Source organism: Talpa occidentalis, unplaced genomic scaffold (genome assembly GCF_014898055.3).
Source record: "Talpa occidentalis isolate TD23 unplaced genomic scaffold, MPIMG_talOcc4v2.1 talOcc4.11, whole genome shotgun sequence".
NCBI lineage: Eukaryota > Metazoa > Chordata > Mammalia > Eulipotyphla > Talpidae > Talpa > Talpa occidentalis.
This window is the reverse complement of record NW_023601104.1, coordinates 94,808,679-94,835,968: the sequence shown is the minus strand read 5'-3', so window position 1 is coordinate 94,835,968 and position 27,290 is coordinate 94,808,679. Positions and strand designations below refer to the sequence as shown.

At 50.9% G+C, this 27,290-nt stretch overlaps 2 protein-coding genes across 9 annotated transcripts in view; one reads left to right on the top strand and one right to left on the bottom strand.

Moving 5' to 3' along the window:
* The window catches only part of SETD3 (SET domain containing 3, actin histidine methyltransferase), a 60,363-nt gene extending 56,375 nt beyond the window's left edge, over positions 1-3,988 (bottom strand). Inside the window, exon 1 of one of the 3 annotated variants that reach the window (XM_037503925.2) lies at positions 3,901-3,988. The gene's annotated coding sequence lies outside the window, so the exon portion shown is untranslated. Of the gene's footprint in view, positions 1-2,242; positions 2,492-3,382; positions 3,414-3,900 lie in introns of those variants that run through there. The other 2 variants (XM_037503921.2, XM_037503923.2) reach the window with 2 other exon arrangements.
* Positions 3,773-27,190, top strand: CCNK (cyclin K). 6 transcript variants are annotated; one of them, XM_037503927.2, is made up of 13 exons: positions 3,773-3,800; positions 3,978-4,103; positions 9,717-9,826; positions 13,729-13,977; positions 14,454-14,535; positions 15,074-15,205; positions 17,770-17,875; positions 18,334-18,391; positions 19,012-19,181; positions 19,517-19,788; positions 21,095-21,128; positions 23,350-23,421; positions 25,751-27,190. In XM_037503927.2, exons 4-13 carry the CDS (start codon positions 13,781-13,783, stop codon positions 26,368-26,370), a joined length of 1,743 nt encoding a protein of 580 aa, XP_037359824.1. In that variant the 5' UTR covers positions 3,773-3,800; positions 3,978-4,103; positions 9,717-9,826; positions 13,729-13,780; the 3' UTR covers positions 26,371-27,190. The 6 variants fall into 6 exon arrangements, with proteins under 6 accessions (XP_037359824.1, XP_037359823.1, XP_037359827.1 ...); XM_037503928.2 differs by lacking the exons at positions 3,773-3,800; positions 3,978-4,103 and adding exons at positions 4,320-7,678; positions 9,233-9,307; XM_037503926.2 differs by lacking the exon at positions 3,773-3,800 and having other exon boundaries at positions 3,829-4,103.
* Positions 27,191-27,290: the final 100 nt, after the last annotated feature.

The window sequence follows — 27,290 nt, the reverse complement described above, 5'->3', positions numbered from 1 at the left end:
GCAACTTTAATGTGTCTTTCAATGTTCATCTTTACTTTCAACTGTGCTTAACAGAAGTCTACGCATATCGAAGAGCCGTGCCTATTGTCTAGTATTAAAACCTCTAAACCACATAGCCAGGAGAATTTTTTTGGCCCTGGTATATTCTAAAGAGCTACATCCTGTAAAAATAGAAAGGGACACTCGGAATCACAGGTAGGTAAGAATCTAAAACGTGGCATGAAAAGTTCTAGGGAGCCACCCGATGACTTGCATTCCCTGGACCACTCTGTAGCCCTTGTGCAGACCTGGGCGAGCACTCCTTCCAGCCCTCGCCCCCTGCTGCCCATGACTAAGGCTGGGCATGAAGCGGCTAAAGTGCTACTGTGTGTTCAGGATCACTTCAGTCCCTTGCAAATCTTACCTCGGGAGTCAGGACTTGTCTTTCCTTGTCAGCCAAGGGTGTTTGGACTTGCTTTGATTATTAATTAACTTCTATTTGGAAAGTACTTGAGTAAGAAAGAATTTCAAAGTCTTTTCTTTGATATGTGAATTTCATCATCTTTTGGAATCATCTGCCTTCCTTTCAAATTTATTTCAGTTGGGAATTTTCAATACCTGTGTTTGGCCCCCTCCTTTTATGATCTGTTTATTCCCAAAATCTAGAGGCAACTCCCAAGTGGAAACTGAGTCTACACAAATAATCTCTGGCTTGAGTTACTGGCTGAATTTAACAACAAAACCCAGAAATTCTAATCTTGCCAATTCTGCTAATCGAGTTAATCGAGTTTTTTCTTTCCGTGAGACTATTGGGTAACTTAAAAAAAAAAAAAAAAAAGCCTTGACTCCTTTTAATAGTACAACATATCATGAGAATTCATGCTCTATTACTAAAATGTATTTTTACTTTGAGAATAAACATTATATAAGTAAGTTACACTTGTAGATGAAAATAACATCTCCAAAGTTAGGACTAGGAAAAGAAGATGACACAAGGAAATCCAATGAGCAGAAATCAATTTTGCCAAGTAAGGTGTGCCTGTAGATGCTACAAAAGTGAAAACTAGAAAAATTCCAAAGCAGCAAATCCTTAGACTACTAGTTGGCAATGGTAAATATGACTTAGAATGAACTGATACCCAGGGGAGATACTTCCTGACCTATAGAGAGAGAAAGGATACACAGAGCAACAAAATAGTCTCCAGTCATTAAGACAATCTGCCTGAATACAATGCTAGCTAATTGAGAAAACAACTGGTCTCAACTGGCCTCCAAAGGAATACAAGCTACAGCTACACAACAAACCTGTTTAACACTGGAGTGAAAAATGACTTCCACTCGCCCATGGGGGGCAGTCCTGGCTCCAGTGCCACCACTCAGGTAGGAGAGGAACACTCGAAACTCCCCGCCCCTCCCAACAAAAGCGCCAGGCTGCACACCCTGCACAGGCCAACCAGCTTCTAGGGAGAAAAGGCCTCCCAGAAAAGATAATCATCAGACTCCAGAAAAAGATACAGTATCATTAGTTACATTTCCAAAAGCTACTTCAGATGGGTGATAAGTAAAAAGGAGACTATGTTATTCAGACATCTAAAGAGACTGGGAAAGCATCATACCAACACACACATTAGTAAAGCTTCCAGAACAACCCTGAGCTGAGAGTAAGATTTTCCCTGGTATTTTTACTAAAATTCCATGCAGCACAAACCACGCACCTGGTTTTCACTGTGCCAGTAATTATCCAAGAAATGTTTACTACGAGCCTGTTGTGCAACCACTGATACTTCCCTCCAGCTGTCATCTCCCTTGTCATTCTCGTCTAGATATGAGACGAGCATCATTTTAAGAAGACTGTTGTTACTGTTTATCAGAGATCTCAAAAAAAAAAAAAAAAAAAGGGTTTCCAGTGGCTAAACTTGAAAATGGAAAAATACTTGAGTACAAGCTTCACATTTTCTCATTTTCCAGAGGCTTCCAGAATAAAGGTTCAATCATCTTTTAAAGATGGCCTAACGTTCAAGACTCAGAAGAGCAGCTCAGGAAGTGTGAATTTATTATCAACAACCTTACTGCACTCATACCAAGAGGAATGAACAGAAACTGTCAATTCTATTGCACGCACAGGTAGCAGCAATGTTTTCGTCTTCAGGGCAACCACCATCCCCATGATAGATAAGAAGCGCTGAGAGATGTTGGCATAATGGGAAAGAGAAGCAGGAACCATTTTCTTGGTTCAGATTAGTGTTCCATTTCAGATACTCACTTCCAATTTTGAAGCGGGGGGCGGGGAGAGGAAGGTGGCAGGCAAGGCACGAAGGGGCAGAAGCAGCGGGCCAACCCCGGAGCTTGTTTGTGAGCCGCAATGAAGAGGTTGTTCTGCAGTTTTCCTGAGCACTCGAGTTTGCGAACTATTTTGCCCAGCCAGAGAAACACGCCTCCAGAAACGCAGGAACTTCACCAACACATCAACCAGAGCAGCCCCGGGGCCTAATCGGGGAAGGCGGCCCGGAGCGCAGCAGGCGGCACCAACGCGACCCGCCGCGCGGAAGCCCGTCCAGGCGCGCCGAACTTCAGGCGGAGCGGAACCCGCTCTCTCGCCGCGCGATCCTGAGTTAGGGGCATCCATCCCCGCGCCGGGAGACAAGCCTCCCGCAGACGCCGGCGGGCGGCTCCCTCCGGCCAGGCCAGCGGGCCACGCCTGCGCCGGAGACCCGAGCGCGGCGGCATCGTTTACTTTCAGCTTTAAAAAAATCCAGCCCAGAAGCGGGTCCGCGGGCAGCGCCGTCGCCCCAGCGCACCCCGGCGCGGCCCAGCAGCCGGGCCCGCGGGCAGGCGACAGCGCGGGGCCCGCCCGCAGCTCCCGCCCCGAGGAGGCCGCCCGAGCCCGAGGCGGAGCCCGCGCGGGGCCCGCGGCGGAGGCCAGGCCCGCGCCGGACCCGCCCGCCCCCCGCGGCCCGGGCGCGGCTCTGCCCGGGCGGCCGCGGCGGGATCGCGGCCCGCAGGCCGGGGCGGGCGGGCGGGGACCTGTTTTCCGCGGCGCTCGCGGCGCGCCCGGCGGGTGTGCGCGGAGGGCGAGCGCCGACCCCGCCGGCCCGGCCGGGCGCCCGCGGGCGGGGGGAGGCGCGAGGCGGGCGGGCGGCGGCACCTGCCGCCCCTCCGGGCGGGCGCGCGGGCGGCGGCGCCGGATGACCGCGGGCGCTGCGGGCGCCCCGGCCGGCCGGGCGGGCGAGGGCGCGGAGGCCGAGCGGAGGCCGAGCGGAGGCCGAGCGGCGCCCGCGCCCCGCCGCCCCCAGGCCCTCCGCGGCGGCCGGCGCGGGCCAGACGCGGCCGAGGGCGCCGGCCCGGCGGGGGCGGCGGCACGAGCCGGGCCGCGGGCCGCGCGCGGAGACCCCGCGGCACTCACCTGCCCGCTGGCCCCTCGCGCGGCGGCGGCGGCAGCGCGGCGGCGGCGCCACACTCGGCCGGGCCCCTCCGTCCGCCTCAACCAAGCCCCGGGCGGCGGCGGCGGCGGCGGCCGGACGGGAGGGGCGGGGCCGCAGCCTGAGACGGCCCCGCCGCCGCGGCCCACCCCGGCCCCGCCCGGCCGCCGCCGCCGCCGCCCATTGGCCCGCGGCGCCGGCGCACGGCGCGGCCCCACCCCCTCCGCCCCGCCCCCGCGCCGCGCGCCGGCGCCCCGGCCATTGGGCCTGCGGCCGGGGCAGAACGGCCGGCTCGGCCCCCGCCCGCCTCGGGGCCGCTATTGGCTGGGTTGCGCCCACACCGAGGCGCTGATTGGACAACGCGCGCCCCGGCCCCGCCCCCCGCCCCAGTTCCGTTAGCAGGTTCGGTTGCTCCCGCGTTCCCTCCGGCCCCAGGAGGCGGGACCGACGGGTTGGGCCCTCTCGTCGGCTCCTCCCCCTCCTGGCCGCGGCAGCGACTGACCCGAGGGGAGGGCCGGGGAGGAGACCGGCGGCTCCTTCCTCGTTGGAGAGCTCTGCTTTCTTCTGATTGGTTGATAGTCGTCCCCCGTCGCTTGTTTTCCGTCGCGGACGCAGCGCGATGACGTAGCTCCCCGACTTCCCCCGTCCAAGATGGCCGCAGTCAGCAAGGAGAGACGTCGCTAAGGGGCTTGCCTGAGGCGAGGGGTGAGTGACCGGCCGACCGCGGGCTGCGCGGCTCGCCTCCCGCGTCCCTGCTGGTCGGAGTGGGGTGCGGCCAACTGCCGCCCTCCGCCGACGCAGTTTCTTCCCGGATTCCGCCTCCCTCCGCAATCCCCCGGTGCCGATCGAAGTTAGCGGGCGACGGCGGGGCTGCGGGACGGGCTGCGGGAGAGGGTCTGCCGCGCAGGGGCGGAGCTGGAAAGCCGGCGAAGCCCCGAGAACTGGCAGCAGCCCTCACACTGAGGGGCGGCTCGGGCTCGAGGACTTTTCCAGCAGGTGGAGAGAAGGGGCAGGGGTCCTGGGCGCTCACTCGCTCAGCCGCAGACTACCCACATCTTCCTAATTACTTGTGAGTGTGTCCATCTCAGCCTTGGTTAGGCCCGAGGCTGGGGGGCTGTTCCCCATCTTGGGCACTCCGACCTTGGAGTCTGAAGAACCAAGGATGAGACTCGGAAGGAGGGAAAGGCACTTCCGCGGTTAGATTCGTTCTTGCCCGTGCGCCTTACCCGCCTCTCCCCTCGGTGGTTTGGTTTGATTTGGCTTATTAATAGGGGCCTCGTTCTACAGAAAGTTAACTGTGAGCGCTTAGTCTCTTATCGGCACAAAGCATGGTCGGTAACGCTTCCTAAATTTGGGTTGCCATTTAAGCAGAGCTCTCGCTGAATCATGGGGCTTTAGGGCCGATTAATCAAGTCGGTTGCTTGGGGGGTAGCCTTTTATTATTTTAGATAAACTTAATATTTGTGTATCCCGTTCTAAATCGCGCTTTAGAGATAGCCAGCACAGTGCCTTGCGATTGTAGACGCTCCTTGAAGCTTTGTATGAATGATGTTGCTAGAATGAACTTTCAGGAGCATCCCCAGCACCTATGTAGTAAGCTCTCCGTTTTGCCGAGTGAAGAATGAGTGGATGGCGGTACTCTCTATCAGTGGTATTGAGAGACATTTTGAATAGATCGTTGCTGTTCTTTGGATGCTTGTCTGTTAAGTAAACTTGACTATAAAAATAATGATTAGGATTGTTCAGTTTTCTTTTTTCGAAGTGGCTACCAGAGGTGTCTATTTTTAAGAATTTTTTCCTTTTGTTTCATTTTGATTAGATGGCCGTACCTTATTCAGATATATTAATTGGTATTTGTGTAAAGCATGTTCACTGTTCCATTTCAAAAACATAATTTGCACCAATGAGCAATCAAGAAACATTCCAATGGTTAATGAAACCTTACATTTTAAGTGGCATTTTTAAAACTGAGTATCATAAAGAAAAAAATTGGTCATAGTTTTGACCTACTAAATGAACTCGTTCATTTCAGGAGATAATGGAAGCAATGAGTTTATAGAAGGAAGAAAAACGTTTTCTGTTTGTTTTCTCTAACATTTGGTAAGGACAAACAAAATCAAGAGGGATTAAGTTACAGGTAATTGAGATTATTTAAAAAAAAGTCTAATTGAGGGGCCTCCCTGGTGGTGTTATAGAGCAATCCGGATATTAAACGGGTTCCTGGCTGTGGGTCCTCACCCGCGCGCTTTAAAGGGACTTATGGATACTCTACTACAGACACACACACAAAAGGGTTAATAAAAGGTTTATTTACAAGAGAAAAAGAAATAAGGAAAATGTACAACTCAGGGAGAAAATAAGGAAATAAAGTCTTTAATGTGTCCTACCCGATCCGACGACCTGGAAATCCAAAGTCACTCTCAGAGCTGGGGGGACGCTGCGAGCTGGCGGAGAGCCAAAAATGGGGGATCCCCAAAGCCCACGTGTCTGCCTTTTGTATCCATCTGGCTGCTTAACCCCACCCTCAGGTCCCACCCACCTTCCCTTTGGTGGTGATGGGATTTGGAGTTCCCAGTGTCTTTGGCTTTGACCTGGGGTGGGGGTGGAGTCCACAAAGCCTATATGGAATTTGCTTTGGGACATCCTTTTCCCCCTAACAGTGGCACAAGGGGTTAAGAGAAAACATGAAGCTATCCACAGCTACTGCAGCACGTGTTCGATCCCCAGCCAGGGGGCTGCCCACATGGCGCAGCAGACCTCTCCTGTCTCACCCACTGCTCCCCTCAGCAGTGTGTTTCAGTCAGTCTGCCTGTTCTGTTCCCTGCTCTGTCTCTGGTGAATCCTCCCTCTCACCTCCCCACACCTCTGGCCTGTACCCCAGTTCTTGTATGCATAAATAGATAAATCTTTTTTAAAAAAAAAGTCTAATTGGGTTTACTCTAATTCATGTTTTTAAGGCTCAGATAAGTTATAGATCAGATATGATTATAAACTTATTGTAGCTTTTGAGGGATCCTAAAAGTGCAATTAAAGTGAAGACTGGAATGTGTATTTTGCTAAAACCGATAGCACTTCATTTTTAAAAAATCACGTGACGAGTCATGTTGTACATTTTAAGTTACCAGACTGGTGAGGGATGAGGAATTACTGGACATGAGGCCATTCAGGTTTCCTATCTCTCTTCCTCTCCTAGTAGACATGAGATAAATGGATTCTGGAGAACGTCCAATTAGGTGATTTATATTCATTCAAATTACCAAATTAAAAATGTTTGTTGATGAGTTGATGTCAGTCTGAAGAGAGGTCTTTGGAGGTAAGCCACAGGGCTCTAGTCTCGCCCTGACAACTCTGTTAAGCAGTTTTTTACTGCCAATTTTAAATATACAGGAGACATGTTTCTCAAATTAATGAGTGCTCTCAAAACCTTTAGTGGACACTCAGGATTCTAAAAGGTGGAAGTAGTAGGCTGAAACTAACAAGGTGTAGATTCGCCAAGAGTAATTACGTTAACAAAAATTTACCAATGTGTGTTTGAGATGAAAGATCTGACCTTACAAAAGTGGTTTTAGGATATCATTTTCTCCTTATAAAACTGAAATGATGACCAGAATGAGGGAAGGCAGTATCTTAGTCCAATGACAAACTGGCTCTGCCATTGACAGCTCTCTGAATTTAGCAATTTGCTTCATGTCTCTTGCTCCATGTTCTCAGTGATGAATTGTGAGGCCACAAAACATAGCTTGCAGGCCTGCTGCAGCTCAGTGGGCACACAATGGAGATGTTACTGAACAGGCAGCATTCAGAACAGTATCACCTACTGTGCTGAATAACTTCCTCCTCCCATGCGCTACGCAGGTCATAGAGAATATTGTTTTCCATTTTGACTGCTAGTATTTAAGGGAGTCTTGAAACACTAAAAACCACATTGAGAAATTGTGGATGTTTCTTTACCCTGGAGAAGAAAGGAATATAAAAGTTACCTTCACAGATCGGAACGGCAATTATAGATAAGGGAAAGGTATCTATTTTTAAGGCTTAGGGGAGCTAGATGGGAACTAGAGAGATGGGTTGAAAGTAGATTTTATTCATTCATTATTCTGTGCCATCTGTGTACCAAATCCAGGGTATGGACAGAACACCTGTTAATGAACAGAACAGATATTATCTATCTGTGACATTATCTATTCTGTAACGTTAAAACAAGAAGTAACATGAAGATTGACACCTAGCAACACCACAGGCTGCTTTGCAACATTAGGGTCTCTCCAATGAAAGTGGAGGTGAGTGAGCGAGCACACGCTGTGTTGTTCAGGAGGACTTCAGTGCTACACCAGAAAGCTGAGTAGGGACCTTTGTTGTTTCCGACTTATAAGCGTCCATAATTCTAAATGCCAAAAATTACTTTTAATCTTTCATCATGTAAAATGACATGGCTAAAGCACATTCCTGAAGAATTGCTAAAATGCCTTGACATTCAGTTTGTTTATGGAGAGTTTTATTTTGTGGAAGGTATAAATCTCTCGCTCATTTTTGCAGTAATCATAAGCTGCTAATGAGAAAATTTATAATTTGAGGGTCTTATGAAAAGATAATTGAAGAGTAATAGGAAACAGGATTATAGAACTGAAGCAAGAAGATTATCAGGGAGATGAATGATTTTGAGGACTGTTTCTGTTCTATTTATGCACATTGTTTTCACTCTCTTTCATTTATTGTCTTTCTATCCTGCTGTCTAAGGGACCTACACGAGATTATTAGCACAGGGTTTGGCCAGTTGCTGATGGGAAAAATAGGTCTGGATACGTTTATGACTCATTCTCTGTGGACTGATCCTTTCCCGCCCTTACTCCATCTCTGTGGGTGATTCCTAACCCTTTCCCCTCAGCAGACGTCTTCACGCTCTGCTTCCCAGGCAAGATGGAGATATCCTCATGATTTATCTCCTCCACACCAATGGCTTTTTAAATATCTTCCTCAAGCTTTTCTTTCCCTTTTGCCTCAGAGGTTCTTCTTTTCATCTCCACCCTCCCTTTCCCATTTTTCTTTTTGGTAACACCCTTCTGTGTTAGTCAGCAAACCCGATGTCATCCCTTGCCATTCTTGGCCGGTGGTCAGTTATGATGCCCCCCGCCCCCCACTACTCTTTTTCCTCTTTCTGCCTCTTCTACTGTAGTCTCCCAACTGATCTTCCCTCCGCAAATCTCCAGAAGTCCCTACCTCGTCCCTTTCTCTCCCTTACCATGCTGTGTTACTCTTCAAGGTACTTAACTACTCCCTGACAAACATTAACTCACTTATTCCTCTTTGTCTCTGCCATGAGAATGTAAGCTTCTGGGGGGGCAAAGACCTTGCAGGGGGAGGTGCAGCAGACCTCATCTGTCTTGTCCCTGCTGTGTCACTGAGGCCTAGCTTATAGTAAATGCTCAATAAATATTGGATGAACGTGGAGAACTGTTAATATAGCTTAGAGATTCCCGACTGTTATAACATGCATAGGTTACGGATGTGCTGAGATGTTGCCTACTACAAGGACGTACATGGGTGTTTGTTACTATTATTAAACATAAAAAACCAGAAACATTTTGAAAGTCTGCCCACAGTAAAATGGAGAAATAGATTGTGCCATAGTCATGGAATGGAATTTTATACAGCAGGGATTCTCAGCATCAGTGGTATTGGTATTTTGAAGCAGTTAGGTCCTTGTCATAGGGAGTTCTGTGCATTATAGAATGTTCAGCAACATTCCTGGCCTCTAATCATTAGAAGCCAGAAGCAGACCTCCAATTATGACAGCCAAAAATGTCTCCAGACATTGCTAAATGTCCCCATAATAGGGAAATTCACTTCTGATGGAAAACACAGCTTCACAGTAACGAGAAGGAATGACGACTGCTTCAGACACCAGAGAGGTATCCCACTAGCATGGTATTGAGCAAAAGGGACCAGTTGTAAGACTGATCATTCCTCAGGCCTTCAGAAGTAGGGGAGAGCAGTTGATGGGGAGAGAGGTCAGGAGGGTGGTTATGGTTCCGGGGATAGTGATCAGGAGAGGGGTGAGGAGAACTTCTGGGGCATTGTTTACCTGCTTCCCAGGCGGAGTTGACTTCATGGTGTATCCACTTGAAAATTATTACACCATGCACTTAAAATCAGTGGGCTTTTTGTATGCGCTAATGCAATTAAAATTTGTTTTCATGTATAAAACACAGATGTAAGCAAGTATTCCTGGGCTACCGAGAGAGTCTGATGGGGGAGGGGTGCAGGAGTCCTCTTCTCTTAAGTATCTTATGTGATTGTTTCCCCAAACTTTTTATTCAGTGGAAGAAGAGTACAGTGACTGCTTGTTTACCTATGGCCTAGACTGGACACGCGCTGACATTTTGCCGCCTTTCCGGTGTGAGTGTGGGCTCTAGCCAAGCCAGTTGAAAGTAAGTTGCAGATTTCATGACATTTTACCCTAGTACTTCGGCCTAAGAATAAATTTGTTCTGTGTCATCACAGTATCCTCATTGCCCCTAAAAAAACTGACAGCAATTCCCTAATGCCATCTTATATAAAGTCTATATTAAAATTTCTCTAAATGCTCAAAATATTTTTTATAGCTTCTTTCAAAAACAAAGCGTAGGATGCGGTCGCGCAGTGTCACGCGTTGCGCCTCTTCAGTCTCTTCAACCCTACGAGCTCTCCCATCTCTTTGTATGTTGATGACACTGAGTTTTCTGAAGAGACCAGGACAGTTGTTCTGCGGGGTGTCGTACTTCCTGCATGTGACTGACAGCTTTCTTATGCGCTGAGCTTTCCCTCTGTTTTGCCCGCAGTTTTTACTATGGACTGGAACTCAGACTTGTTCCAGTTAAGCTTTTGGGGGCCAAGTAGCCTACGTAGGTAGTGATATTTATTTCATACTGCATCACATCAGGAGGCACATAACAGCGGGTTTTCACCCTATTAGTGGTGCCAAGTTTGGTCATTTTTGTGAAAGTAAAGGTACTTTTTTCACGGTAATTATTACCAGTACTAACAAAGTAGATTTTCTGTGCATAATGTGCTTTTTACACACATCTGTATGTTGTTATGGATGCGTGGACTTCTAGTCACTCTTTTACAATCAATCATAGTCATTTTTCTTTTTAATACTCAAAGATTCCTTGAATGGTCCAGTGGGACAATCCCCTGAATTGGCCGTGCTGGCTGCTAAGTCAGCGATAGGCTTCCATTAACCGAAGCCTGTCCCTGGCAAGCCCCAGCACCAGGGGGGACCTGGTCTTGAAGACTGGGCGTGTCCAGTCCTAGGAGTGTGGCACTTCCCGCCCTGGAGACAGAGCAGGGCTGCGTGTGTGTATGTTTCTAACCATGGTTTATTTTGATATTTTCAATTGAAAGTTAACATTATGGGTTTTTCCTTAACTTTTGAATTTGTGCTTGTTTTCTTTGCATTGAAAATCTGGATTCCTAACAATATTTGCATTTACATATTTGCTTTATCCTGCAGTGCACAAGAAGTGGTTGATAATTATCATTTTAGTGCTCCTACTAACAGTGCATTATAGTAGAAGTTTAAGATTTCTTTGCAGTTCTTTTTGTCCTAAGAATATATATCTCCCTCAGATCAGAAATTACTTGGTCGTTCTTTCTGTGTGGCCCAGTTTCCTGCTTGGTGTATGCTGGGTTCATTTTGAGTTTTAGGATTTGCTTATCTACTTAGCTAAGTCCATGAATATGTTAGCTATATAATTAAAAAATCACATTACATAAGGACCCAGGAACCATTCTGGAAGCACTACTCTCAATAGCTATAGCTGGGATAATTGGAGCAACAAAATAAATATATCATGTGTGTTATGACTCAAAGAATAAAATAAGTATCAGTAGTCCATACTAATATAAATGATTAAATAAATGGTGAGTAGGAACAAATCTTTCTTACAAAAGAATTTCAAATATTGTTGAAGGAGGAAAAGAGGACATCACCATTGGAATAGCAATGGTGGCAGTAGTAATTGTGGCAGGCTGATCCTCAGGTGAGTGCTAAAAAACTCATGGCCAAGGCTTCAAGGAGAAATGGGCGCTTGCACAGTGCCTTACATTGCAGTGGTCACTCCTCAGATATTTACTAGCTGCTGTGTATTTTTAACAAATGTCCACACGTTCTCTGATGTTTCTTCCAGGAGGTAGAGCTGAATTCCCTAACCCTCCAGTGTGGGCTGGACCCCATGACTCACTTCTGAGGAATAGAAAGTAAAAAGGGAAAACAGAAACTTACAGCAGGAAGCCTGGCAGGCATCAGCCTGGTCCCGTAGTGGTGGCTGGCATTAGCAGTAAGAAACCATTCTCCTGTCGCTTCCCCCTGCAGCCAGGTGATTGGCAAGGGCCAGTTGGCTTCTGTGCCAGTCTTCCCTAAGCTCCACTCGGGCCCTGGGAAGACATTGGACACACCCAAATCAAGAGATCTTTTAATCTGCCTAATAATCTTCAAAACTGGCAAGGTCGTGAAAAACAAGAGAAGGCTAAGAAACTGTTACAAATTAGAAGACACTAAAGAAATAAGACACGGTGCATACAGAGCAGTGTCCTGGATTAGATCCCGGAACAGAAAACCTGAACATACAAGCTGTGATTTAGATAATGAGGTATCAATATTGATGGCTCAGTTTTAATGAAGCTTGGTTGTATCAAATGATGACATTAGGGGAAGCAGGATGACTGTGTGCAGAATTCTCTGTACTGTCTTGACAGCTCTTCTGCAAATCTGCAATTATTTAGAAACAATAGGTTTTCTTGATTTTTTTTTAAGTCAAAGTTACCTGAAAAGGTGAACTCAGAAGAAGTCTTGTCCCCAGTTGTGTCCTTTCTATCTTGTTCTTCCCCATTGCAGCTGGCTACCCTTTTTCCTTTTCATTACTTTCAGAAAACTAGGGATGCTTGTTCTGATTTCATATCCTTTGATACCAACATGCAGGCAAATAATCTTGTCCTACATTGTTTCGTATTTGTATGGTAGCTTTAGAATGCGGTCTTGGAAATCACATCGCTGAGTCAAAGAGCAAATGCATATGCATTTAGTATTCCCACCAGCAGTGGGTGCGAGCGCCCACTTCTCCCTGGCTTTGCTCACAGCATGTGTCAAACTTCTGGAGTTTTTGTCAGTCCCATAGGTAAGACATGATTACCTCGTCACGACTTGTGATCATGAGCATTTTCTGTTTCCCAAGGACATCATTGTTCTCGCCTCCATGCGGCCCTGACCTTTGCCTAGTTTAGTCACACACAAAAGTGAAAATTAGCTCGTGAAGATTGTTTTTCTCCAGGGACTTAATTCTTCCTGTTGGAGGAAAGATCAGGTTCCCTTCAGTGCGCCCAGGTGGGAGGAGGAGGGAGCTCTCAGCCCACCGTGTCACCTTTCCCACCACAGGGGAGGGGCACGCAGGCCAGGTTGGGCTTCCAGAGGACCCCAGGGCGCTGCCCCAGAGCTGGGTGAAACTGCTGTTTCTTTTTTAATAACGAGAATGACCTGGCCCCAGCCGCCTGGTCACAGCCCCCAGCTGCCCTGTTGAAAGCTCTGTTCTCTGACTCAGTGGACAGACAGCTCTGCATCAGGAAGGGCCTCCAGACGAGAGCCCTTGTTTTTGTTTTCGTTTCTCAACTGTGAAGCTTTTCCAGCATCTCTTTATTCTGAACAAAAGAGAAGGGGGTGGGAAGCAAGAGAACTTTAAAGACACTCCTTCCCTCATGGGCCAGCCCCTCTACTTGCCCCCCGCCCCACCAAAGCACCGCACCCACATCCAGTTTCTGCACTGAAGGGGTGTGCGCTCCTTCGGCCTGGTGACTTCTCTCGGTGACAGTGCTCAAGTGAAATTAAGTAAACTGAAAAGGGGGAATTTTGATGGGGCTACTAGCTGGAAGAAATGGGTAGTTTGGGAGCATAAATCTTAGGGGTTTGGAACTGGCCGGGGTTTCTTTAGTGAGAAACCAGAATCTAGACCAGCTTGAGGGAACTGTGTCTAACGAAGAAAGGCAGAAGAAAAGAGACACATGGAGGTCAGTTTCTTTCAAAATTCTGTGTAGGTTTAACCCTTAGACTGGAGAGGAAGAAAGACTCTTGGAGTTAAATCACTGTGAAATTGGGGACCTGCTTGTGCTCTGAGCGTGGGGTGAGGAGGTGTCGGGGTGGGGGTTATCTAACACACGATGTGTAGTCGTGTTGCTCCGGGAAGCCTGGATTCCACACCAGGTCCGGCCGGGGGCTGCAGCTTGCTTCTGATTTCTGATCCCCGCGCTGGTTTGATGTGGGTCATCCCTTCCCAACTCTGCTGCTGCTTCCCTTTCTCAGGATTCTAGCATTTTCAGAGACTCTTTTGGAAAGAACAAGTCTACTTCAATAAATGAAGGAAAATAAAGAAAATTCAAGCCCTTCAGTCACTTCAGCAAACCTGGACCACACAAAACCATGTTGGTACTGGGATAAGAAAGACCTGGCTCATACACCCTCGCAGCTGGAAGGACTCGATCCAGCCACTGAGGCCCGGTACCGCCGAGAGGGGGCTCGCTTCATCTTCGATGTGGGCACACGTTTGGGACTGTATCCTGATGCTCCCTGGAATCTAATCTGCATAGCTCCCTCCCACCAGCGAGAGCCGGCTGGACACTGTCGGCAGTGTGCAGCCACACCAGCACTGAAAGGGCTCTTCCCTGTCCTTGTGGCTTAAAGTTATTGTTGATTTGCTTAAGTCTTCTGGGTTTTCTGTTTCCTGTTTGCCATCGAAATGTGTAGACATAGCCATTGGGCAGGTGGTCACCGGGAGGAGACCCCCGTGATCATGGGGGAAGGTTGTTAAAGGCGGGAAGCCTGACCTAGGTAAAAATGTAGACTGCAGCTAGCTGGTCCTTGTATCAGGATCCCCATACCCCGAGATTCCCAGCCACCTGCTGTACCCCCAAGAATGTTTACTTTACCTCTGACTCACTTGGTACTATCGGTCTTTATTGTTTTTCTGCATTTAACTAAGAACATCACCTGTAAAAATTCTTGCCTAAAGTCCTTAACCAGAACCACAGACACTATGATACCCTGGCAACTGGAATAATTTATTTTCATCGCTTCTATATGTTTCATTCCTTCAAGCAGTTCCCAAGATATGTAAGTATTTGCATTTTGATACCATCCTCTGTCACGTGTTGTTATGTCCACACCATTTGGCGGACTACTTGTAGTCTCTTCTTAACAGTATTTTCCAGAAAGTGTTTGCTTTTATATGGCACATCCAATATATATAAACAAAATCAAGTTTGAACTTTGTTTTTTCCAGTTAGACTCCAGTGCTGTAGAATCCTGCTCTGGTTCCTGGCAGCTTGATGGGGGGCAGGAGTGTGGGCAGTGGTGTAGAAGTGGGGCCCGCGGGACAAGCAGGAGACTCGTCCCCAGAGTTGTGAGCCCTTAGACTGCCCCGCAACCAGAAAGCACCTTTCTGTGGCGCTTTTCCTTTCTGGTAGCTACTTTGCTTGATGTGACATAAATTTAAAACAGTTTCTGAAGCCAGTTTGGGGGTGTATATGTGCATTTGGGAATGAGAACGAGGAAGACAGGAGGAAGGGGACCAGTCCGTCGTGGCGCCAGACCCCTCACTTCTGGTTCTGGGGAGCGTCGATAACCTCAGCAGCTTTGTGTCTCCCTTCAGGTGACAGGAGCCTGTTGTCTCTTTCTGGCTGGGAAAGTGGAAGAAACTCCAAAAAAATGTAAAGATATCATCAAAACAGCTCGTAGTTTATTAAATGATGTGCAGTTTGGCCAGTTTGGAGATGACCCAAAGGTAAGAATCATAACTTCCTGCCCTCATGTCATGATTCCTAGGGGCGGCCTTAGGTTAGAGCTTCCCTCATGTGTGACAGTGGCTGTCCCTGTGTGCCAGTCTTCCGTCAGATGAGGGGAAGATCACGTAGCTGCCACCGGGATGGCACGCAGACCTGGGTGGCGAGCCCTTGGCACGCCCAGGCTGTTTGGCAGAGCTGGTTGGCTGCTGTCCTGTGTGCAGGCCTCGCTGACAGAAGCGTCGCTGAGCGCGGACTGTAAGGTAGCCGCCAGGGTGTTTGGACCAGGGTGTCTGATGGTACAGAGGGGAGACTGTGGTCACAGAGGCAGTCCCTGTGGGGGCAGCCGCTGGTGCGTGTCATCCCCTGCTGCCTTTGAGAAGTCCCCGCTCGCTTTCAACTTCCCCAATCCCATTGCGAGCCACTTTGTGAGCCAGGCAGACCAGGGGTAGCACCTCTGGGGCTCAGGGCCGGAAGACAGCGGGGGTGGGGGGCATTAGCCGCCTGGGGGCTCCGGGGCCATCTGCCCTGACTGCCAGTGCGCAGTCTTAGCAACCCCAACAGCCTCCCCAGGCCTGCGCTGGGGCCAACGGCAAGGACAGAGAGGAGAAGAGAGTAATTCTTTTAAAGAGATGATAAAAGCAGTTTGGGAAAATAAGATCATGAGTCAGGCAGAACATTTTTGCCCTAATTCGCTTTGCTTGAACCATCTTGTTCCCCCATTATATTAATTCCTCATGAGTTCAGCAAATGTTTGTTCCAGTCATTGCGTGAGGCACTTGGCTGTTAAACAGACGACATGGCCATCACTTTCACGGACTGGACAGTTGAGTGGTGACAGACTTCAATCGAAGAGTCATGTAGCTAGCTGATGAAGTGATCAGTGCTATGAGGGACCGCTTAAAGGTGTAGTGAGAGCAGCCAGCCAGCACCCTAGACAGGGCCGCCAGACGAGGCTTCTCAGCAGAGGGAAAGTCCTCCATGGAATGCTGTTTGCACACGAACCTGTAATTACCCCATTCATTGAATATTTGGAGCACAAAGAGGGGGCAGGCCTTGGGCTACCTTGTAATACTATATGGGCTGCGGCTGGGAAACCAATCAGCACACTTGGTGACAGATTGTTTCTAAATTTAGAAGACAGGTTGAAGCTTCTGGGAAACAGGTGGTGACAGAACAGGAGAAAAACGATATTAGCTGGATTTTTTAAAAATTCTGAATGCAAGTTTTAAAGATTTTAGAAAGTTTTCCTGGAAAAGAACATTTGAGACTCACAGCTAGAAAAACCTTAGCGTTAGGAATAATGTCTCCAGGTGGGACCACCCGTGTGCCCTGGGAAGAAACGCCACACTCTCAGTGAGAGCCCGGGCTGGCCTGGCTTCTCGGGGGGAGTGGATTGAGTTCATGGATTTACCCAGCTGCTGACCATCAGCCTTTCAGTCTCCTACAAAATCCTTTCTTCTCTGTGCGAGCAAGTCATTCTCTCATTGTTCTTCTCACACAGAGCCCTGATAACCACAACCCTGACTACCTCTTACCCTGCCTGTAAGTGCCATATACAGTCAGGCTGGGCGGTGGGTGGCGTCAGGAAGTCTCTGTTCATGTTCATGGAAGAAAGAAGGATCGCAGTAGCAAAGTTAAATGTCCAGGGGTAACCCTTATAAGGAAGTTCTAAAAGCCGTGTTGGGGTGGGGAGGAGAGGAACCTAAAACTACTGATGGACTGAGAAGATTTTAATCAGTGTTTGCTAGGAGGACTCAGTGTCCTTAGAAGTTCAGTGCCCTTAAAACATTTCTCCAACTTGTTCTGTCAATTCATTGAGTTCACAATCAGAACAGCAATAGCTTTCTTTTTTTCTAGAATGACACTAAGTAAAATGATATTAAAATTCAAGTGGGGGTAAACATGCAGAAACAAGAAACTTCTTGATAAAGGGGAGTAATAATCATTGCTATAAAGGAAGGCTCTGTTTTGTAAAGGGGGGTTCATATGTTGAAAGTAATAACATTTCTGAGACTGTTTATTTTGTTTCCAGTATCTTTCAAAGTTTAATCTTTTTTCACCTCAATTCCTACTTTAGTTATTTTTCAGAAATTTCTACTGTCTGAGCATGTCAGAAAGGGCAGGAGAGGGGAGAGAATAGAAATACAAAATAGTTGCTAAAACAGAGCAGCGGGCCTCCCCGGTGGTGCAGCGGTTGAGCGCTGGGTTGTGAAGCTGCCTGCAGCCTCTGCAGCGCCGGTTCAATCCCTGGCTGCTCCCCGGCCACCGGAGGAGGGTCCCACATGGCGCACAGACCTCTCCTGCCACCCGCTGCTCCCCTCAGCAGTGTACTTCGGTCCTTCTGCCTGCTCTGCTCCCTGCTCTGGCTCTGGTGGAGTCTCTCACCCTCCCGCGCTTCTGACTGTACCCAGTGCTTGTATAAAGAAATATTTTTTTTAAATAAATAAATAAATAAAAATAAAATAGAGCAGCAAAAGTAATAGGAAAGTTAACTTTTTTAATGGTGTTTCAGACTTAGGAATAAAATTGCTGTTCCCAACATTGTTTTTTTTTTTACTTTTAGGAAGAAGTCATGGTCCTGGAGAGAATCTTACTACAGACTATAAAGTTTGATTTACAGGTAGAACATCCATATCAGTTCCTACTCAAGTATGCAAAACAGCTCAAAGGTAAGGGGGAAAGAACTTAAAAGAACTTGTTAACGTCCTCACGATAATATGATGACCCTACTCAGACATGAGAAACACTTCCGCGTGTCACGTACCCAGAACATAGCTTGCCGAAACAATTCAGTATTGGAGCTGCTAATACCCTTTCCTTTTATGTATAAACAGATTCTGTCATCCAGTTGCCAAGTGATATGAGGCCGGAAAATGAGTCAGGCTCTTTTAAATAGCCTAATAAAATCCGTCTCAGAGCCAGGTTTCCCGTCCCCGTGCTCGCCTGGGTCAAGTGCAGGAGACGAGGCAGTTCTTGGGCCTGCTGCTGCCCTCATTTCCCGCAGGAAGCTCTGTGCTGGGGGTGGAGGTGGTGCCAAGCACACAGTAGGCTTTGGATAAGCACTGTTCCTTCTTGTGCAGTCCTTTCCCTTCCTATTGCTAATTTGCCCTTTTTTCCCCATTTCTAGGTGATAAAAACAAAATTCAGAAGTTGGTTCAAATGGCATGGACATTTGTCAATGACAGGTACACCTATTCAGATATTGGTTTCATTGTATTGTTTTAAAATAGGCAGGACTTGCTGGTAGTTCATGGCAGACTCTGTTTTGTACCGAGGACATTGACAGGCCCCAGCCTAAAGGGCCGGCTCATGGCAGAGGAGGCAAAAACCCAAGTTTCCTGCTGCAGCTGAGTCATGGGTCTCTAACATGCAGATGTTTTATCACCAGTTTGACACCTGAGTCCAAAATAATATGCTGGAGAATTTTTATGACTGAATACCTCAAAGTCGTTTCATTCTACGGTTTTAGCGCCCCTGGATCAAAGCAGCTGCCACTGTGGGTGGGGGGCCAGAATGTCTGGGAGTGGGGGACAGTCACCAGCAGAGAAGTGCAGTGGGGCAAAGACAACAGCTGTTGCTGGTGTTGCTCATGAAACGGGACCCCAGCTCACAATCCCCGTGTGTTGGGGTCCTCTGTTCCTTTCAGGAACAGATTAGTAGCTGCGTTTGCAGTAACTTATTGTGGTACCTTTAGGAGACCCTAAAATAAGTTTTACTTGGTTGTGTGTGGGGAAGAAAAGGCCCACTGGCATGCGGCCTCCATCAGAGTGCTCAAGCTGTGCGCCTTCTTTTCTCCTTGAACCAGCCTCTGCACAACCTTGTCACTACAGTGGGAGCCAGAGATCATAGCCGTGGCAGTGATGTATCTTGCAGGACGTTTGTGCAAATTTGAAATACAAGAGTGGACCTCCAAACCCATGTACAGGAGGTGGTGGGAGCAGTTCGTGCAAGATGTCCCTGTGGACGTTCTGGAAGGTACTGGGCTTTCTGAGTTCTCTGCCAAGGGCTCCGGGTCCAAAGTCTTCCTCGTGGAGCTGGCGCCCTGGGCGTGGCCGCGTGCGCTTCATCTGCAGAAGCTGCTTTCATGAAACTCTCTACTAAGTCACTCCATGCAAGCATAGTTTTGGCAGCATGCAGATGGAGCCAGTGCTGTGCCCTGTAGGGCTTTGGGGGCTTGCCAGGGTGACCCCACCTCTTGGTTCTCTTTGGGAAATTGTACCTGACAGGGGAATGGGCTGATTTTATTTACTGGGTGAAATTTTGTCTGAAATATTGATTGGCGGTCAATGTAACTGTTGCCTCTCATTTAGACATCTGCCACCAAATCCTGGATCTTTACTCACAAGGAAAACAACAGATGCCTCATCACACCCCCCATCAGCTGCAGCAGCCCCCATCTCTCCAGCCTACACCACAAGTGCCACAAGTGCCACCGCCACAGCCGGCTCCAGGAGCTGACCCACCCCAGCCCCCGCAGAAGGATGCGCAGCCGCCGGCCCCACCACAGCCACCCCCGCCGGCCCAGCCACCCAAGAAGCCATCCCCGCAGCCTAGTCCCCCCCGACAGGCCAAGCGCCCTGTGGTGAGTGGCACCTTCCCATTCCTCAGGGGTCCAAAGGACACCAGGGCCAAAGCTCGATACCTGAATTCACCACCTGGCTGCGTGTTCCCGGGACCTGGAAACAGACATGATCACAGGGGTGCCTCCAGGAAGCAGGAGGACTGTTGTCCCCCAGAGGGCCCCACACCCCCTGGGGTGTCGTTGCTGTGTCTGCCAAAACTTGTGGGGTGGCGTCTCTCACTCCCTCCGGCTCTTCAGCGTTTCGTGCCTTAATTATTTGTTTTTACTGAGGTAACACTGGTTTATGTGACAGCCTGCAGTGCAGTTTCTCTGTCTCCATCTGTCCGTCTACACTGTGAGCACACCCCCATCCTTCACCATACAGGCCCCCCTTTTATCTGCTCCCCCACCCCGCAGCCCTTCCTGCTGGGAACGACTATTTCATCCTTGTAGTCTAAGAGTTTGTCATTGCCTTTTTTTTAATTGTTAATTTGTTTTGTTTCTTAACCTCCATATGAGTGAAATCATGCGGCCTGTCTTTCTCCGGCTTATCTACCTGGGCTTAATCCCCTTCTCAGGCCGTCCATGTTAGTGCAGTTGGCAGGATTTCATCTTTTCATAGCTGGGTCGTATCCACCACGTGTACGCCCACATCTTCCGTGTCCCCCCACCTTTGTCTGGTCCCATGCTGCCCTTACCCCTGCGGGCAGTGCTGCCATGGACACGGTCGGTATTTCCACGTTCCCGGAAGTGGGATAACTGGATCATAGGGAATTTCTAGTCCTAGTTTTTTTGTGGCGTCGCCACACTGTTTTCCACAGTGGCAGCTCCAGCTTGCACCCCCATGGGTACAGGGCCCCTTCCCCCTGCGGCATCGCCAGCACTGGTTGTCCCTTGTCCTTTCTCCCGTGGCCATCCTCACAGGTGTGCGATGATAGCCCGTCACTGCTGTGACTGCATTGTCCAGCAGTAGGAGCCGGGCTGCTGGTGCTGCAAGTAACACACGGAGCACAGATGGGCCCCCCCCACCCCCCCAGCTGGAGGAGGCAGCCACATGGACAGATGCTTGCCATCAGCACCACTGGTTACATGAGGCCAGTGTGGAAGGTAGCTGGACTCTTACTGCTCAGCACTCCCTGTTCAAAAAAGTTAGTAATTCTGTCTCATTTGAAAAGGGCAAAGAAAAGGAAGTAGGTTTGTCCTTCAAGGTCAAGGCAAATGACTTTTCCTCTGAGGCTATGTTCTGCAGTGTGATGTTAGCACCACTAATCAGCCTCCCCTGGCACCAGGGTCCTGGCTAACAGTCGTGTGTTTTCTTTTGAAACAGGTTGTTTCACCCAAAGAAGAGAATAAAGCCGCAGGTAATTTCCTGTTCTAATTTTGTTATTTCTTTTTTTTTGTTAGTTGTTCCTTTATCAAAACTTTAGATTCTCAGTATGGTTTCTTCTCAGATTTAGTTTGCCCTTAAAAGTTAGCTTTAGGGCCCAACACAAACTGCACCCCCCGCCTACGCGTCCCCGCCTATTTCCCAGACTGTGCTCTGACAGAAGGTGCCGGTACCAGGAGCACCAGTGGCAACAAAGGCGCACTCATCTGCACAACGCAGTGGCACTGCGATGCAGGAGAGCTTCTGAGGCAGCATCTGCTTTGTGGAGAGCCAGGCGCCTGAGCTCTGCAGCCAAGGGTGGGGGAAGGACATCGCAGGCCAGTGCTGACCAAAGATGCCGCTGGCGCCGGCCCTGCGCCTTTGAGCACCTCCCCCTAGACCTGTAGTACGCAGAGTCGCTTGATCTGTTCCTGTATTGAAGGCAAACAGAGTGTGCAAAAGCTCAGGGATTCCAGAAGAGAAAACTGGAGATGAGCGGTCTGTCGGTGGGCACCATGCTGAGCCCTCTGAGGGCCTGACCACGTCTCCTGGCTCTGCTGGTGCCCAGTGCCAAGGGTGGGCTTGGGGAGCTACTCCCTGAACTGTTGTGAAATCTTCAAGTTACCAGAAGCTGTGTTTTTCTTAGGAGCTTTAGGCAGTGATGAATTTGGTACAGGTCTGTTTTGACCTGCCTACCAGGGGGACAGACGGCAGGTGTGAGACACTAGAAAGAGGCCACACACTTGCGCATGGACGAGGGTAGGCTTTGCGCGGAGCTGAGGGGGTGGGGCTAGAGGTGGACAGACGAAGTGAGTAGAGGAGCCGAATGGCATGTGAGGAGTTGACAGGAAGCAGCTTTGGATGGGACCACAGAGGTGGTAGGGACCAGCTGGCAGGCACCCTGGAGGAAGATGGCTTTTGCGCAGACAGTGGGAGCCTCGGCGCAGGAGAGTGGATGGCACAGTCTGAGCTTGTCACAGAGTGTCCAGGCAGCAGTAACAGGACAAATGGTTGGGAATGGGGAGAAGCTGGCAATATCCAGGTGAGACCTGGCAAAGGCAGCATCAGTGAGCACTATGAACGGGGTGGGGGTCAGGCTCCGACTGATGAGCAGCACCCACCACCGCTCCAGGTGTCTGTGGCGCTCTGGAAACACTGCCTGCATGGCCACGTGCCTTCAGTACCGTGTGCTCAAGGAATTTCTCAGAACAAAGAAGGTAAATGTTTACATCCATGACACATCAAAGTGAAAAAATGTGTGGTATAGTGGGTTAAATAAAAGATGATTAAAATTTCACCTCCTTTTACTTTATAATATGGCTACAGGAAAACTTGAAGTTACACACGTGGTCGGGCAGTGCTGAGCCAGCGGCTTTCGCTGGGAGGGCAGGAGGGGAGCCCCAGGCTGGGCGGGGCAGGTGTGAGGAGGGAACACTCTGGCAGCTGCAGGGCCGGGCCCAGTGTGGGAAGGCCAGGTCAGGGTTTGGGAGGAGAGAAGCTGGAGCTGGGTTTACAGTTCCTCCCCCTCCAGAGGGGCTTGGTCTCCGATAAAGAGGAGAGAGAGGACTCAGCCTGTGCTCGGGAACAGAGGAAACCCCACCAGAGGGGAAGTGGGTCCGAGTAGTGCACAGGCTGGGGCCAGAGTGCGGGGAGAAGGAGCCAAACCACGTGTGCCAAAGAGCTTGCTTGCCCTCTGTCTGGGAGAGCCTGGACGCGGAACTGTTGTGAAGAGTCTGGGCCCGGGGCCTCCTGGGGCCTGTGGCTGGGCTGTTTCTGTGGCCACAAAGGTCCTGACAGCTTCGCTTGTGGCACCAGCCTCCCACACTACCCATGCCTGCTCCTGGGCTGCCCCTGACAGGCTGCCAACCGGGGCTGCGCACTGGGGAGAGAAAAGAAATTGAAAATGTGCCTAAAGAGAGGAGCGGCAGTGCCTCCCCTGAGCGCACGTACGAGCGTCTCTGCCCGGCAGGCTCGTGTTCTGCATCCAGGGAGTTCTTGGGGCATAGCCTTGGTAACGGTTGTCCGCTGTTGGGAGGGGAAGTTGGGGTAAAGGTGAAAGGACTGTTTTCAGCGAGAGGGTTTTTATTTTCGGAGGGGTGTGAGGGTGGAGGGGGGGCTGGTGTGTGCTCTTCTCGTACATGATGCTGGAGCTGATGCCTCCGCGGGTCCCCCGGAGTCCCGAGCACTCCTGACCTACCTTTTCTTTTTTTTTTTAGAACCGCCACCACCTAAAGTCCCCAAACTTGAGCCCACTCACCCTCCGCTGCCTCCGGCCCACCCGCCGCCAGGTAAGTGCTTTGGGAAGCCGCCCGGGCGCCGATGCCAGCTCGCGAGCATTTCTGACGCCAGGCTCGGGAAGTCCTGACAAGTGTTTGTAGAAGGAGACTTTGTAGTCAAAATTTTAAAAGACAGTAATGACCAAGAATCTTTCAAAAGTTGTTTTTTAACCAACCAGACATTTTGGAGATGTTGTAAATTCAAAGTATATGTGAATATTGTCTGACCTCTCACATCCAGAAAAAGCGAACTACCCAAGATAAATGAATTTAGAATCAGTTTTAGGAAAACAAAGCCGGCCAGCTTATGAAGGTGCCCGGATGCGGGCGGGACTGCTGCGGCTCAGACCCGTCTCGCGTCTGCTTCCCGTTGGCAGGATCTTCTCAGTACATTACGAAGAATAAGCAATTGTTCTGAGTCACGTGGAGAATAAATTAAAGAATGAAAAGTTCTCAACAGGTACACAGCGTGCTAGGAAGCCTCCTTGAAGCGTTAAAAGTGGAGGAGAAGCTTGTAGAGAAGCGTCTACCTCTGGCAGCGTGAAATGGGAGAAGGCAGCCGTTAGGTGTGTTTTCTAGAGGGTGGTAGACGTTCTGGAGACTTCAGTGAACTTCCGTCGGCACGTCCCATTGGCTGCTGCTGCTGCTGCCAGGCCTGGGGCCGGTCTACAGGCTCCTAGAATCCTGTGCCTGTGGCCTAGTAAGCGTCTTTGCTTTTCATCAGTCGTGGTAGTTTGTGAAGTGAAAGAATAGAGGTGTCGTTCTCCACATGGGAGTAAACCCACGTTCCGTGCTTCAGTGTGACTTTAATGAGCCCTACGCGTCCGTGCAGGCCTCCAGCCCGCGGGGAGGGGGGTGCCACCAGGAGGTGGAGGTGGCACGGGCAGGGCGTTGGGAGCACTGCAGAACCCAGGGTGCTCCCGCGGGGCTGGGGTGGCTTGCGCCTGCAGAGGTGGAGCTGGAAGCACAGGGCTGGTGGGAGGCCGCGGGGCTCCCTCGGAGCAGGTGTCTGTGGCGGGTGGCGCAGGAGTCACACATTAGGAGAGAAGAGCCACGGTTCCCATGCAGGAGGCACAGGAGGCAAGAAGTGGCACTGGGTCACGGGGCATTCAGAGGCAGAGTGTACCAAGGGAGTGGAGCTGACAGGAGATGCTGCTTTGTTCCCACTCATGTCGTGGGGCAGGTGGGTGCATGGGCGACTTGGTGTCACAGGAGGCGAGTTCTCGGGGCTGGCAGAGCACGTCTGGACCCAGGTGGTTCCTGCCAACTTTGATTCATAGTTGGCTCCTCCAGTTAGCTTCTAGAACCAAAGGGCTCCAGTCCCGTCCTGGCCTAACACAGGCTGTCCACAGGCGTGGCGACTGCTGGCTGAGCAGTGGCCGGCTGCTCACCACAGAGGGAGTCCTGAGCTGCTCGCACCCGCTTTGGCGAGAACATTGCCCTGGGGTGGACGGCGCAGGCGATAGCTGTTTGCCGCCTCCCTGGGCACATGGCGTTTCTGGGTGCACAGTCAGGACTGCAAGGAGCTCGGCTCCAGGAGCCCTCGAGGAAAAGTAGGGGGACCAGCGCCTCCTCAAGGCCTGTGACTTATCTTTGACTTGGGGGCTGCCTTAGAAAGGACACCCTGTCTTGGTGTTGGCTTCCCCTGGTCTGACCCTCAAGGAGGAGGGGCAGTCACAGGGAAAACCCTGAGGTAAGGGGCGGGGAGAGCTGAGGCCAGAAGCCTGTGGGAGAGCCCATGGCAGGAGGCGCTCAGGGAGCCGCTGGTGCTGCCGGCCAGGCCCGCTCGTCTTCCGCGGAAGCTGCTCCAAGGCCCGTGGCGCTGGAGCGAGAACCTCCTCCGTGAGGTGGAAATGGGATCCTGCACGTGTGGCTTCACTGGGATCGTCAGAGACTGGTCCGTCCTTTGCGTACCTGCCACCTTGTCGCCACACCGGCGCTGGGGCGTCCTGGCAACGCCAGCACCACGGGCAGGCTTGCAGGTGGCCTTGGGCTGTCGGCATGTGCAGACAGGCAGAAGAGGGGTCTCCCTGAGCTGCTGGGCCCCCCCGCGCTGGTGTGCTTGGGGTCACGGGGGGAGACCCTGGTCGCGGGTTGGTGGATGGGAGGGCTGTGTGGCAGGCATGGGGTGAGCTGATGGCGAAGGTGCGAGGTCTGCTCGCCATGGACCCGCCCTGGGGCCTCCACAGCAGCCCACCAGTGCTGGCAGCACCGGAACCCCGAGAGCCGCCGTGCTCTCCCGCGCTGGCCTCCGCGGCCAAGGCTGTCGGTAGGTCCGGCCGCTGCCCTGGGCACCGCAGGGCCGCCCTGTACTGGGCAGTGACTTGTCTCTCCTCTGCAGACCGGAAGCCCCCCCTCACGGCTGCCTTAGGTGAGGCTGAACCCCCAGGCCCTGTGGATGGCAGTGAGCTTCCCAAAGTCCAGATTCCTCCTCCGGCCCACCCGGCCCCTGTGCACCAGCCGCCGCCGCTGCCACACCGGCCCCCGCCCCCACCGCCCTCCAGCTACATTACCGGGATGTCCACCACCAGCTCCTACATGTCGGGAGAGGGCTACCAGAGCCTGCAGTCCATGATGAAGACCGAGGGGCCCTCCTACGGCGCCCTGCCCCCCGCCTATGGGCCACCGGCTCACCTACCCTACCACCCACATGTTTATCCCCCCAACCCGCCCCCGCCGCCAGTGCCCCCTCCCCCAGCCTCCTTCCCCCCACCCGCCATTCCCCCCCCTACTCCCGGCTATCCCCCACCTCCACCCACCTACAACCCCAACTTCCCACCCCCACCCCCGCGCCTGCCCCCCACCCATGCGGTCCCACCTCACCCTCCTCCAGGCCTGGGCCTGCCACCTGCTAGCTATCCACCTCCAGCGGTGCCCCCTGGAGGGCAGCCCCCTGTGCCCCCACCCATCCCCCCACCCGGCATGCCTCCCGTGGGGGGCTGGGGCGGGCAGCCTGGATGAGATAACGTGAAGGCCTTTTTGTCCTTTTGTTTTTTACCAAGTTTTCTAACCAACTTGAAGAGTAGTTTCAGTGGGTGAGCAGCAGGGTACCTTGTATAATGCTAGACACTTGCAGTATGGGAAGAAGTGACTGGCCCCACGGGATGAAATTGGGGGACCCTCCACAGCTGGGGAGTGGGGACAGCGGCTTTCAGGGAGCCTGGGCAATGCCCATTGGGATCGACCGTGTGCTTGGTTTCAGCGGTGTCGTCGAGAGTGCACTGGGTTCCTTTATACTAGGGAGGTGTTAACCAGCCATATTGGCTCAGTAAATAGCTTCAGTAAGGAGTGACTTTCCTTCTAGAAATCAGTGCCTATTTTTCCTGGAAACTCAATTTTAAATCGTCCAGTTCCATCTGAGGTCAGGCTGTTGCCATCGCTTTCATTCCGAGATGTTCTTTCCCATGACGCCCGCTACATCAGGTGAACCACATTTTTGATTTAGAGATATTTGCAGTCTTTGTATTAAAGTTATTTTGAAGGGGTGGCCTTGTTGGGTGGCTTTTTTCTTTCTCCTCCAGGCGAAGGGGAGAAAGGACTTGGAAAGTAATGTATGTTTACATCGATTTGCAAAGTCCTGTACATAGAGATATATTTTTTAAGTGTGAATGTAACAACATACTGTGAATTCCATCTTGGTTACAAACGAGACTCCTTCAGTTATCCAAATAAACGTTCTGAAACGACCCTTTGGCTTGTTGTGGGCAGAGGCGGGCTCTCGACTCCCGAAGCCGGGGCCCCCGACCTCCCCCACATCTAGGCCAGCCCCCCGTCCCGCGCCTGTGTGGGTGTCCTTGCGAGGAGCGGCCCGAGTTCCGGACTGCCGGAGGCCCTGTGGGCCGAGTGAGACCGGGCTCGGCTGCGAAGCCCTTCCTTCTGGC